General features: G+C 44.3%; 1 protein-coding gene across 1 annotated transcript; it reads right to left on the bottom strand.

Annotated features, from left to right (window-relative positions):
- Positions 1-871: 871 nt before the first annotated feature.
- On the bottom strand, positions 872-4,836 carry LOC145802125 (uncharacterized). The gene is made up of 2 exons (XM_082894718.1): positions 1,938-4,836; positions 872-1,856 (listed from the first exon to the last, which is right to left on the bottom strand). Exons 1-2 carry the CDS (start codon positions 1,956-1,958, stop codon positions 1,011-1,013), a joined length of 867 nt encoding a protein of 288 aa, XP_082750844.1. The 5' UTR covers positions 1,959-4,836; the 3' UTR covers positions 872-1,010.
- Positions 4,837-14,386: the final 9,550 nt, after the last annotated feature.

The raw sequence follows: 14,386 nt of genomic DNA on the forward strand, positions 1-14,386 counted from the left end.
CCTTATCTTCACTTGTTGAAATTTGTAGCAATTTACAAGTTGAAGTTAAGCCGAGATTATTCCTTAATTCACTTGTTGAAATTTGTAGTAATTTACAAGTTGGAATTAAACTGATTCCTTATCTTCACTTGTTGAAATTTGTAGCAATTTACAAGTTGGAATTAAACTGATTCCTTATCTTCACTTGTTGAAATTTGTAGCAATTTACAAGTTGGAATTAAGCTGATTCCTTATCTTCACTTGTTGAAATTTGTAACAATTTACAAGTTGAAGTTAAGCCGAGATTATTCCTTAATTCACTTGTTGAAATTTGTAGCAATTTACAAGTTGGAATTAAACTGATTCCTTATCTTCACTTGTTGAAATTTGTAGCAATTTACAAGTTGAAGTTAAGCCGAGGTTATTGCTTAAGTTCTCATAGCAATATGTGGGTTGCTTAACCCTAAGGAAAATACTTAACACTTGTTGAAATTTATAGCAATTTACAAGTTTATGTTAAGCCGACATATGATCACCCGCTGAGGTATACAGAAATTTACAGGTTGAAATAAAGGCTAAGTATATTATTTACTACTTATTGAACTTTGTAGCAATTTACAAGTAGGATAGATCGAGATTACTGTTTGAAACTTACTTAAGAAGAAACTTGCAAAGTTTACATTCAGAAATATATGTTTTATACTTGTTAAAATTTATGAAAAAGTTTGCAGGTCAGTATCTTGCCGAAGTAAAAGTTTTGTAGTTATACCCGAGGTATGAAACCCCGAGAAGATTGCACAAAGGAAGCAACATGAAGAAGCATGCAAAAAAAAAAAATTCTAAGTACAAGACTATGCAGAAGCAGTCAACAGAACATCACAAGATTAAAACATCCAAAGGAAGAACAGTTGCAGTTACATATTGAAAAAGCCACGTCGACCATAAGAAGGAGTTTTGCATTATCCAGAAATTAAAAGAGTACAAAATGCAAAAAACAAAAAAAGAAGGAAAAAGGTACAAAAGACATTTTTTCAAGATTCTTCAGTATTAGCCGCTGCTAGGACTGGGACCTCGGACGATTCTAGTGGAACCTCCTCGGCAACCCTTTTTGCTTCAATCTCAGCATCAATCTCAGCCAGCGTATTATCCACATTTCTTTCGGCCAAAAGAAGGTCGGATGATAGTTGCCCGATGGCGATCTCCTTAGGTGCCTCCCCAACCTCATCACCCTCCTCATCCAGGGTTAGATCCATAACTTGCTCAGCAGGAGGAAGGGACTTGGCTTCAACAGCATCCTTGGGTCTCCTCACCAAGGCTTCATCTTCATTTTTTTCTCCATCCTCATCCTCGACATCGGCCTCAGTCTCTGATTCGTTTTCAGCCTGACTTGGAGGAGGAAATGGTAAGGGGATGGCATCAGCATTCCGAAGGGGCGAGTCAACAGGGAGATCAAGCTTCTTTATCAGGGACATCCAACCAAGGGAAAATCCCCTGTTGCATGCCTGCCTGACTTGAAGCTTATAATCTTCTGCGACGTCGACCATACCTTGGGCATAGGCCTTTTCATCAGCCTCTTTGACTTCGGCCTCCTTGGTGGCCAGAGCTTGCTGGAGTTCTTTCTCCGCTTGGGCCCTCTTAGCCTCGGCCTCTCTTTTCTCAGCTTCAGCAACTTTTTTAACGGCCTCAGCGGATTCGGCCTTCTCAAGAGCTAAAGTTTGGGCTTTAGTGGCAGCCTCGGCCTGATCCTCCAGTTTTTTCATTTTTGATTCAAGAGACTTTATCTCCCTCTTCAGAGAGGACGCCTCCCTCTTCATATCAACCAATCTTTGACGATTTTCAAAGGATTGCATTGAAAATGAATGGGCGTGTTGGATAGCCTGAAAGAAAACAGAAGTGTCAGAAAATTTTCTCAGTAAGAAACAGAAGGAAAAAACACAAATGCAAACAGAAATGCTTACCTGAACAGAATGTTGGAGCATGAGAGCATAATTCTCATACTCACTAAGCTTAGCATTTCGCTACAAATCATTTGGAAGCAGAAGAGCAGTGCTGAGGGCGACACCAACGTTAATATCGTCGGCACTTTCACTGGCCATGATAGGCCTATCCTCCAGAGTTAGTTCAGGAGCCCATAGAACATCGGGCTTCTTTGACGCCGAGGTCGTCGCAGACGATGACCTTGGCCTTTTTGATTGTGTAGACCCTGAGGGTTGGCCCTCAGCTGACCTCTTGGTGGAAGCAGAGGTTGATTTTCTGCTTTCTGCCAGCTTAGAAATAGGCAAAGTATCCTCAGCTTCGGCATCTGTAGCCTTGGCCTTGGGCTGAGCCTTTTTAACTCTCTTTGGCTTTGGTGGGAGCATTGATTGCGTTGGCGCAGCTTCGGCGTCAGTTGGAAGGTCGGCGAGAAGGTCTTGAACGACAGGCCTTGGACGAACCATCTCAGCTGTCTTTACAAGCCTTCGTCGACGTTTACGTTCTGGAATTGGTATTAAGTAGGGGGCCGAAGTTGATGGAAGATCGGCTGGGTCAGATGTGGACTCTTGATCTGTTCGGGATGTAGAAGCAGTTAAAGTTGTAGCCGTGGGTGGAGAAAGGCTCTTCTTCCTTTTTCTTGGGACGTCGGGTAAAGTGGATTTATATGTAGGGATGAAGTTTAGTAACAATGGGGCTTTTCGTTTATGGATTGGAAGGTTAAGGAGTGTTTTCAGATCTGTTCCTGGGAAGAAGGATTGACGAAAAATTTTCGGTGGCTGATGAAGATCTACAGGACAAAGAAACAGACGTCAGAAACAAAAAGTATTAAAGACTTAAATAAAAACAACTAAGTATTGACTCAGGGCTCTTACTCTTGCCCTCTGTAATTGTTCGAGGAAGAGGGTAGAGGTGGACATCTTCATCTGGGCCAAATTCCCAATTTCCAGAAGCAATGACAAAATCATCTCCAGCCCCCTTGTTGGAGTCTGGGAGGTCGGCTACAATTTTGTACTGAGTAGATCTCGGCTTAAGGTAATAGACAAAACCCCTATCCTTCAGGTCGAGAGGGCACATGGTATAACAATATTGAAGGTCGGCTAGGGTGATTCTGAGGTTTTCCTGCCTAGCTAGGGCTATGATACCGTTAATCACCCTATAGGAATTGATAGTAAGTTGCATGGGGTTCAGCTTGTAGAAATGAAGAACTTCGCGAAACAGGGGATCAAGTGGAAGCCGAAGTCCACATTCGGTGAAAGCTACTATAGGAAAAGGCATTGTATGATCTGTGGGTATGATAGTGTCGCTATCCCCAGCTAGCTTAAGGTGAACATCGGCTGGGATAGAGAATTCCTGCCTAAAGTATTCTAGTTTTGTTGGGGTATTTACCCTATGCCTCCACATACCCATCACGTCAACTTAACAAAAGAAGAATGTGTTTCAGAATATGGGCGTTTAGAGAAGGGTTGCAAGAACCTCGGCAAAGAACTAGGAATGGACTGATAAGGCTTGTTTCAGTTTTCCCTAAAAAATTGAAGGTTCTACACACAAATCCCAAGCTAAGGAACTATAAAGAACAAAATCGAAGGCACAGATCTGGGACAGATACGAAAAACAGAAAATAGAGACATAGTTTCAGAATCAAGAACAGTGGCAAGAAAAATGGTAAAATAGTACAAAAGTTCAAGATATAGCCACGATCCAGGATACAAGTAAATCCAAGGCTTCGAACAAAAGCAACAATGACAACAGACAGACGAAAGCTCATGAAAAAATTTTAGAGTGAAAGGAAAGAATCTTACCAGAACAAATGAAGCCGAGGCAATGTTCGCCGAACCCAGAAATCGGTCGCAACAGTGGAGAAAGCTTCGCAAGAATGGGAGATTAAGAACAGTTCCAGAAGGGAGATCGAAGCAATGGCAGATCCGAAGAGGAAAGAGCTTTCAGAGAGAGAAAGAGCAAGAAGTCAGAATGAAAAAGTGAAGGAAAAATAGAGGCAAAGAAGAGTTTTGTCAAAAATTTGAAACGGCGGCAAAATTAGGGCAATTATTACGCCTAGAGCAACGCACGCGTCAAACGGCGCAGACGAATGACAGACAGCTTTCAGGCGCGCCACCGACACGTTCCAATGAAGACAAAACACGTGAAGGGAACAGTTAGATATGCATGACAGCTCATGCGTGTAAAAAAGTACGATTGAAACCTTGTTCTCCGAAGAGAACACATTGGCTGAAAGTGGATTATCTCGGTTAAAACAATTTTTGAGTCATTACTCAGAAAAGGAATATCGAAATATCGGTATAGGTTCCATCACCTCAGAGCGCCGAGGTAATAGAACCTAGGGGGCAGTTGTGAGGATATATTTTCTGAATACCAACACGTGGCATGGTGACGCCGACGTGTCAGCCGAGGTGCCACGTGTCCTGGTAGTTACGCCGAGGTGATCTCGGAGTTGCCAAGATTATCTCCAAAGATATCGGAATCCGAGATAGGCGGATAGGGGACAAGAGTCCTAAGACGAAGAGGGGACTTAACCTAGATAAGGATAAAGCTCTTAGGGAGTTTATCTTTATCTCTTAAAGAGTCCAAAGTAAACATTGATATGAAGTTCATAGAAGTCATACTTCTAGTGGGACTTGGATTGAGTATATTATAAAAGAGAGGCACCCCCGTGGGTCTAAGGTATGCAATTTATGTTTTGAGTATTCAGTTTAGCACTTGATTATCTTTGAGAGATATACTGACTTGATCGTCGGAGTGCCCCCGGGTGGAAGAACCACCGCCGGAGCTTTTTCTTTTTGTTACAGGTTGCTAAAGCCATCTATTCTGCCTGTGCTCTCCAGCTGATCACTAAACGGGCAGTGTGGTCAGATTTTCACCCACACACCTACACAAACACATAACATATACATATTGAAACACAATATTACTTTCTTGATCAAACTTGACTTTTCTTGTCTTCTATCTAAATAATCCGAAGGTCTACTACACTTATTCTTTTTTTAGTTAAATGAATCGGGTTCTCACTTCACATATTCTTTCATTACTAAATCATTCTTTTCTGAATAAATCAATTCCTTACTTGGCTTCTTAATCAATTACTACTAAGTTAATGACTTATTCTTTAATCAATTAATTAATATTGATTGTTAGTTTATTAATCTTTATTGAGCCATAAATCATGTCTAGAATTCATGGGAAGAGATGAGATTGAAAATATGAACTAAATGCCATTTTTCAAAATATGTTGAAAATAACTGTTTGCTTGAGCAGTCTGTAAAAGACTACAAAAGTACTGGAAAATAACTATGCGCTCGAGCAGTAATTAGTCTGCTCGAGTGGTCTGTAAAATCTCAGAATTCCGAATTTCTCAACAATGGTTTCCAAATGCATTTTTCAATCTTTAAATCCACATATCTTGATCAAAACCTTGAAAACACTTTACAAAGCATAAACAATATTTATTTATAAATCATTTGCTCAAAATCTCATCAAGCTGTCAAAACATAAATCAAACTCCATGCATTCAAATATTTTTAGACTTCTTTTCCTTTGAAGAATAATCATGAAATTAAACATGGGACTCATGAATTTCTAAAATAAAATTCAATACAAAAGCTTCATACAACAACACTTTAAAATCCAAACTCAAAATCATGAAACATAAATATTAATTAATTTATTTGAATCAAAACCCATGAACTCATGGTTCTAAAATTCTTCTTCAAAATCAAATGTACAATAAAATTGCATGTAATTTATGGAGTTTAATTTAACTATAACTTTCAAAATCAAATTTAAAATAATTAATTTCTAAATTAACTGTCATAAACTTGAGCTTAGCTCTAATTCTTTATTTTCTTGTTAATTTCTTTCTAATCACATAAAATTCAATTCTAACTGAGAGGGTAATTTTTGGGAAAAATTGGGCCGAGCTGCGAGTTGGGCTTTGAGGCCCAAAACGCGAAGGACTGAGTAAAAAAGGCCGTAAAGGATACTCCGGCCCAGGAGAGCAAGGTTACTCCGGCAAAGTTACTCCGGCCCAAGGAGGTGAAATTACTTCGGCTCACAAGTGATAAAGTTACTCCGGTTCAAAGATGATAGATTTGTTCCGGTTCTAAGGAGATGTTGACTTACTACGGTCAAAAGAGATGAGGTTACTTCGGTTGAGAGGTTGTAAATGTACTTCGGTTTGGAACAGCTTGGAGTTATACCGGTCAAGAGTCGTTGTTTCGGTCCAAACACACCATGGGTTGAACAGGGGCAGCCAAAGTAAGGAGTTAGAGGAGAAGACCGAGCTAAGGATAGTTCGGCCCTCTGTGGCTCGGTATAGCCAATTTTACTTCGGTCAAATAGAAGTTTGGCCATAAAGAAAACCATCCCACTTGGTTTAAGCAGTGGGGGAGGGTGTAAAAGGATAAGCATTATCCTTAGGAGAATGAATCCTAGGAGGACTCTGCATGGAGAAGTACAAGTCCTACTAGGATTGTGCCACGGGAAACTTATAAAAGCTCACAAGCATCACCTTGGAGGAGGTAATTGAACACAATTCTTTCTGAGAACATAAAACTTTGTCTATTTGTCAAGCTTACTGACTTAGGCATCGGAGAGGTTTCCGGCACACACCCGCCGGCTAGCTCACGTTTGTGTTTTTAGGGGGTAAAGCGACGTCGTACGGAGGAGCGTGGACTTGGTCAACAGGATTATACGAGGAGAATTATTTTCTCCCCGTACAATTGGCGCCGTCTGTGGGAACATACAGACAAGAACAAAAATCTCTTGACTAAGCTTCTCCTTTTTTCAATCAATGGCACACATTGAAGAACTACCGCAGTCCGCCGTTGATGGGCTAACTCCAGACGGGGGCGCAAGGCGAGAAGGATTACCCTCTGTCCCTCCTATGGCAGATCTGGAGCCCCAACAACATAACTCCAGGAGGAGTGGCAGGGGAAGGCAGAATAACAGCCCTCGTCACTCTCAAAGTCCTGACAGGCAAAGGATGAGGATTGATCCTCAAGCCCTGGAAGATCGCGTGAAGGAGCAAGATGAACTAATTCGCAAGATGGCGGCGGACATGGAGGCTTTGAAACGCCAGATGAAGACTAAAGATGTGGCGACAGGAGAGGGGCGCAAGCACAAGACGCCCCCTCGCCACTCAGAGAATCATAGTAGGAATACTACACCCTCCCAAGGAAGGAGCAGAAGCCTCAGGACAGGCGACACTTATTCCTTATCTTCCAGGACTCATCACTCCAGGTCTGAGAGGACGAGATCCGAAAGATCATGCACTGAAGGAAGCACGTATTGGCCTTCACATTCACACCAAACCAGATCTAGACAAACAGAGCTGCCCAGGTCATCCGACTTACGAACCGTGCTCGAAGAAAAAGCACGATGCAAGGAGGATGCAGGGCAAGGGATCCACACCGAGTCTCGGCCTTATAACGGTTGGCTCCTCGGACGCATGGAAGCGTCGAGGTTGGAATGCCAATACCGCAACCGGCCTACGAACCAACAGACAAAGCATTGGCAAGACTACAGACTTCGCCGTTGGTTCCAGCAATCGAAAACGCGCCCCTACCATCAGGCTTCCTTCAGCCGAAATTCGCTACATATGAAGGGAAGACGGACCCATATTCACACCTGAGCCACTTTCGCCAAGTCATGGCTGTGTACAGACGAAACGAGGCCTTAATGTGTATACTCTTCCCATCGAGCCTTGGCGACTTGGGCTTGACTTGGTTCGAGAAACTCCCATAAGGCAGCATAGCCTCCTGGGCTCAACTGGCAGAAGCGTTCGTAACGAGGTTTCGAACAAACACTAAAACACCGGTGGAGATAGACCAGTTACTCTCCATCGACATGGGTGAAAAAGAGACCCTCAGATCCTACAACAGTCGCTACTGGGAGACATTCAACCAGATTGGAGACTGCCCCACCAATCTAGCCATTGCACAATATAAAAGAGGCCTACCAGTAGGGAACAAACTAAGGGATTCGATTACCATGACGCCACCCCTCACCATGGAGGCCCTGATGGAAAGAGTGCATCAGCACATCAGGGTAGAAGAGGATGGCGCACGTGCAAAAGCAAAATCTAGTGCAACCGCAGTACCAGAAAAAAAGACCTCGGCAAAGGTCAATACAGTAGATCGGCAGAATAAAAACGGGCGTGGCAGACGAGATAACGGAGAAAACCCAGACAAAAGATGGTTGAGAATCCGCACTGCCATAACAACGGTGTTCAAAAAACCAATATATCGGATTCTGAGCGAAATAAAAGATGAGCCTTTCGTCAAGTGGCCAGCTAAGCTAGGGGAAGCTCAGAAAGATTACGACGACAGATCACGTTGCACCTTCCACAAAGAAAAGGGGCACCGAACTGAGAATTGCACACCGTTAAGACCACACTTGGAAGAGTTGGTGGCAGCAGGCCACTTGGACAAATATATTGAAGGAGGGACGCAACCAGCCCTCCAAGATCATAATAACCATCCCAATGGGATGCCGATCGACGCCCCACCACAAGGCATCATCAATGTAATACATGGAGTCTTTGAACCTGAGCGTGTATGCGAGCTCAGAGGATCAATCAAGAAGGCTGAGCACTTTAGGGAAGTATTAAGTGCCCAACCTGCCATCAAGAAGGGGAAGACAGAGGCAACAAACGTCATGTCTTTTTCGGATAAGGACCTGGATCGAATATACTGTCCTCACAATGATGCTCTGGTTGTCACTCTCCGAGTCAAAGATTTTGACGTCAAGCGGATTCTGATTGACCAGGGTAGTTCATGTGAGAACATGTACTACGACACATTTAAACAACTGAAGATGCAAGACAAAGACTTGGCGCCTGCAGTTTCTCCCCTGATTGGATTCAACTCCATGCCAGAGTGGCCTGTCGGCAAAATAATTCTTCCAGTCAGAGCAGGGAGTGTAACAAAACAAGTGGAGTTCTGGGTATTGAAGGTCCCCTCCACATACAACATCATCTTGGGCAGAACATGGCTGCATGCCATGCGTTCGGTAGCGTCATCATACCATCAGGTAATGCGGTTCCCCAATGACACCGGCATAATTGAAGAAGTCTATGGCGATCAGATCATGTCAAAACAATGCTTCGCCACAGCGAATGGAAGCCGAGCGGCCAAGGATACGTTCATTCGGTGGAAGAACCAGAAAGTAATGAACTATTCGCGGACGTCGGCAAAGAGGCTGATCAGAAAGCGGTGGAGGACTTGGTGGAGGTAAAAATAGATGAGAAGAACCCGGATAAGTTCATCTTGCTTGGCTCATCGTTGTCCAGCACTGAGAGATTAGAGGTCCTGGAATTCTTGACCTCTAATATCGAAGTATTTGCCTGGACGCCCTACGACATGCCAGGTATTGATCCAAACTTCATCAGTCACCAACTCAATGTCCACCCATCCGCCAGACCAACTCTTGTTACTCTTCAGCCGAAGTAAGTGCATGGCTGAAGAGTGGTTAGCTGGAATAAACCAACACCTGTTACTCTTCAGCCGAAGTAAGTGCAAGGCTGAAGAGTGGTTGGCTGGAATAAACCAACACTTGTTACTCTTCAGCCGAAGTAAGTGCAAGGCTGAAGAGTGGTTGGCTGGAATAAACCAACTCTCGTTACTCTTCAGCCGAAGTAAGTGCATGGCTGAAGAGTGGTTGGCTGGAATAAACCAACACCTGTTACTCTTCAGCCAAAGTAAGTGCAAGGCTGAAGAGTGGTTGGCTGGAATAAACCAACACTTGTTACTCTTCAGCCGAAGTAAGTGCAAGGCTGAAGAGTGGTTGGCTGGAATAAACCAACTCTTGTTACTCTTCAGCCAAAGTAAGTGCAAGGCTGAAGAGTGGTTGGCTGGAATAAACCAACTCTTGTTACTCTTCAGCCGAAGTAAGTGCAAGGCTGAAGAGTGGTTAGCTGGAATAAACCAACTCTTGTTACTCTTCAGCCGAAGTAAGTGCATGGCTGAAGAGTGGTTGGCTGGAATAAACCAACACCTGTTACTCTTCAGCCGAAGTAAGTGCAAGGCTGAAGAGTGGTTGGCTGGAATAAACCAACACTTGTTACTCTTCAGCCGAAGTAAGTGCAAGGCTGAAGAGTGGTTGGCTGGAATAAACCAACTCTCGTTACTCTTCAGCCGAAGTAAGTGCATGGCTGAAGAGTGGTTGGCTGGAATAAACCAACACTCGTTACTCTTCAGCCGAAGTAAGTGCATGGCTGAAGAGTGGTTGGCTGGAATAAACCAACACTTGTTACTCTTTAGCCGAAGTAAGTGCAAGGCTGAAGAGTGGTTGGCTGGAATAAACCAACTCTTGTTACTCTTCAGCCGAAGTAAGTGCAAGGCTGAAGAGTAGTTGGCTGGAATAAACCAACTCTCGTTACTCTTCAGCCGAAGTAAGTGCATGGCTGAAGAGTGGTTGGCTGGAATAAACCAACACTTGTTACTCTTCAGCCGAAGTCAGTGCAAGGCTGAAGGGTGGTTGGCTGGAATAAACCAACTCTCGTTACTCTTCAGCCGAAGTAAGTGCATGGCTGAAGAGTGGTTGGCTGGAATAAACCAACACTTGTTACTCTTCAGCCGAAGTCGGTGGAGGGCTGAAGAGTGGTTGGCTGGAATAAACCAACACCTGTTACCCTTCAGCCATAGTAAGGGTATGGCTGAAATTGGATTGACTGGATTAAGCACTTTGTACTCCTCAGCCGAAGTGATTATATCGGCTAAGGAGTGGTTGGCTGGTAAGCATAGTTTAAAAAGCCAAAACCGAAATAGAAGTTGGAGTAATAAAAGGCATTACAAAGTACAGACATACATATCAAAACCGAAGTTAGAGTTCAAGCAAATTTCCATTTCATTAAAGATCAAAATAAGTACAAAGCAAGGACCGAAGCCCGGTTACAAAGACAAAATAAGAAAAAGAAAAAGTACAAAGTCAAGAAAAGAGTTCTTGTATTTCGGCGTCAAAGGCCGCATCACCATCAACTTGAAAACCGGTTTCAAGGGGAAGATCACGCTCGGTCGCCGGGTTGGTTTCGGTTGGAACCACGGTGTCACTTGGTTGTTCAATAGGTGGGTCCTCTACCATGGGCTCCAACCGAAGTGATGGGTCTGCACTAACAACCGGAATGTCTTCGGAAGCAGAGGAGTCATCAGAATCTGAGTCCTCCAGAAACTCTTGTTGCAAGGCGTCTGCATACTCCGCAAGGGACTTCGGTATAAAGTAAGCTGGAGGGTCGAAGATCTCGGTCTGTTGATCATGACCGAGCTTCTCCACAGCCGCCCTCCAGCCGCACTTGAAGAACAGCTCCTTGGCGGCGTCGCATTGTTTGACATAGGCGTCTTCTGCCTTCTTGTAACCTTGCTTGTACCCCTCCTTTTCGGCCTCCTCCACGCCCTTTTTTAGTTGGCTTATTTCGGTATCTTTTCTCCTTTCAAGTTTTACCAGCTCACGCAGGTATTTGTCCTTCATAGCAATGGCCGCTTTCTGCCTTTCTGCCTCCGCCGAACTAACCAGATCGGCAAGACGGCCGTTCTCCGCTTGTAGTTCGGCCATTCTCTTTTCGGCTTCTTCTAGCTCGGCTGCTTTTGTTTCGGCTTCAGCCATTGCCTGCCTTGTGGCTTTTCTGAGTTCTTGGACTTTCTTGTAAGTAATGTTGTTCTTCTGTAAGGCCTGACAAAAGAAAGAGTTCTCTTAAGCCGAAGTAAAAGTTGGAAATTAGACAAAAGAAACGGACAGAGCTACTTACCAAGATCATGGACTTCGATGCGGACCAGATTGACTTCATTTCGGTGTTTAATTGCTTTAAGTGGTGCTCCATGTCCTTGGGGAGGCACACACTTTTGGCCAGGTTAAAGGCCAATTGGTGATCTTTTTCAGCCACAACCGAGTCAGTAGTTTTGATGTCTCGGTCGTTGAAGGTCAGCGGCGGAGCCCATTTCGGAGATTCAGCTCGGTCAGTTTGCTCCGGTTGGAGGGCTGGTTGAGGACTTTGGGGGATGGATTCAACCTCATCGACAAGTTTCTGTTCGGTCGATGTAGATCGGGCACGTTTGGAAGGACGAGATGAAGAAGGCTGCTGAGAAGGGAGGGCCACAACGGCAGGCTGCGTTTCTAAGGATGGTTGCACTTCGGCCCTGGTTGTTGCGGTCAGAAGGGCCCTCACTCTGCTTTTCTTCGCCATCTCTTCTTCAGCTGTTAATGGGACAAGTCGTATTTCGGGCAAGTTTGGGTCCAGTTCAGGTGCTTCCTCTAGAAGGAAATCGGTCACTCGGGCCTTTCGACGACCGCTATATCGATAGGTCGGTTCAAAGTTTAGAAGTTTGGCCCAACTCCTTTCTTTACACTGTAGTGCGGCTCGCAAAATCGCAAGGTTGGGATAGCTATAAAGGGAACGGAGGTGGGCGAAATCTGCAAAAAGAGAAGTGTTAGTTCGGCTAATAGACTAAAAAAACCGAAATAACATACAAGGAAGAAGACCGAAGTGAAATTACCGGGCTCTCCCTTTTTCCAATTTATAGGTCGACCAGGAATTTGGGCTTGAAAATCCTCAAAGTTCCCAGAGACCCAGAAAAAATCATCGTCATTAAGATCTTTGTCCGGTGTGTGTTTAACTCTCTTCTCTCGGCGGCGGCGAATCCTAAGGTAATAGACCCACCCAGCATCTTTTGAGCCGATGGAGTATTGATGGAAAATTTCGGCCAGGCTGAGATTTAGTCCGGTTTGGTGGTTCAGTGCGGCTATTCCCATAATAATGCGGTATGTATTGGTGGACAGTTGGGTGGGGCATAACCTAGTCTGCCTAAGAAATTCACAGATCAATGGTTGGACAGGAAACCGTAGTCCGGTTTCTATTATGGATTGAAGGGTAAAAGGGACGAAGCCTTCTTTTTCCCACGGAATAACATCTTTTTCAGCCAAGCTCAGATGAACGTCTTCAGGAATATGGTAATCTTTCCTAAATTCGGCCATACCACCAGGGGTCTCAACTAGATACCTATACTTACCTATCTGATGTATAATTTACTTATAATTTATATCGGTGCAAAAATCGTGCTCAGTAGCTCGGTTGAACGCACGCAGGAGTGCCTGGGTAACCTAAGTCTGCAAAGTAAAAAACAGGGGGTTAAAGCACTGATCAGTGGACCGTGCTACAATTTAAAAGCAAGGTATAAGAGCCCTACTTCGGCCTCAAATTAGCTGGTTCTATCTCGGTTCATCTAAAGGTTTGGCAGCTCGGTTTGAGCAGTTTGCTCGGTAGACCGGTTTAACGTCTAGGGGCAGCTTTCTGGGTTCGGTCTAAAAGACTAAGAGAGCTGGTTTAGCCCCAAGGCCTAAATCGGCTGCAGTGTGAATAGAGTTACTTCGATTAATCCTCTGGGGGCGGCTTTCTGAGTTCGGTTTAGGAACCAAGAGAGCCGACTTGGCCCCAAAAGCTTAGTTCGGTTGACCACCGAGGTTCCTAGTTTACTATGTTCAAAATTTGGTGATCTTATTTCGGCTAAAACGAGTTCGGTTATTGACTACAAAGATCTATCTATTTGGGGGCAAACAGGATCCTAGTTCGGTTGCTATGTGATTTTGGATCTAAAAGTGGTCTTCTACATAAACAGTTCATACACACATGGAGTTCTACTGGTTTTTGCATAAACGTACGAAAGTAAAATAGAGCTGGAAGAAAAATGTTTTGCAAAAGCAAGAAGAGCATGGAAAACAGAATATGAAGGCAAAACAAAGGAAAGGAAAAAGGATTGCTTACCAGGAAAAGATGAAGCAGAGGGCAGGAGCAACGGAACCAACGAAGAACACAGATTCAGGAGGCTCAGAGGCTGGAGAAGCAGAGGCCCAGAGAGAGAAGAAGATGAAAACAGTAGAGTAAGTGATTCAAGAAGTAGAAAGGATGTTTTGTGAAAGAAGGGAGAGAAAAAGGCGGCAAAAAGAGGCGGGAACAGTACAAAATTTCTGAAGGGCGGCATGACAGTTGGTCACAGCTTATCAGAGCTTGCCACGTGTCACTGGAATGGGAAGCGTTACAGTCGCTGTGATTGAAGAGACGTTTTGACCGGACATAGTGATACCCGAGGTAAAATTAGCTCGGTTGGAGAGCCTGAGGGTCTTTCGCTCGGCTGGAGAGGCTAAAGGGTTTTTAGCTCGGCTGGAGAGGCTAAAGGGTTTTTAGCTCGGCTGGAAAGGCTTAATAAACTCTAGCTCGGCCAGTAGACTGATAATCCCAATCATGATGCGCAGATGGAATTAAGGGGCAATTGAGAGGGTAATTTTTGGGAAAAATTGGGCCGAGCTGCGAGTTGGGCTTTGAGGCCCAAAACGCGAAGGACTGAGTAAAAAAGGCCGTAAAGGATACTCCGGCCCAGGAGAGCAAGGTTACTCCGGCAAAGTTACTCCGGCCCAAGGAGGTGAAATTACTTCG

This window comes from Camellia sinensis, chromosome 11, assembly GCF_055761805.1.
Source record: "Camellia sinensis isolate YWXY chromosome 11, ASM5576180v1, whole genome shotgun sequence".
Taxonomy (NCBI): domain Eukaryota; kingdom Viridiplantae; phylum Streptophyta; class Magnoliopsida; order Ericales; family Theaceae; genus Camellia; species Camellia sinensis.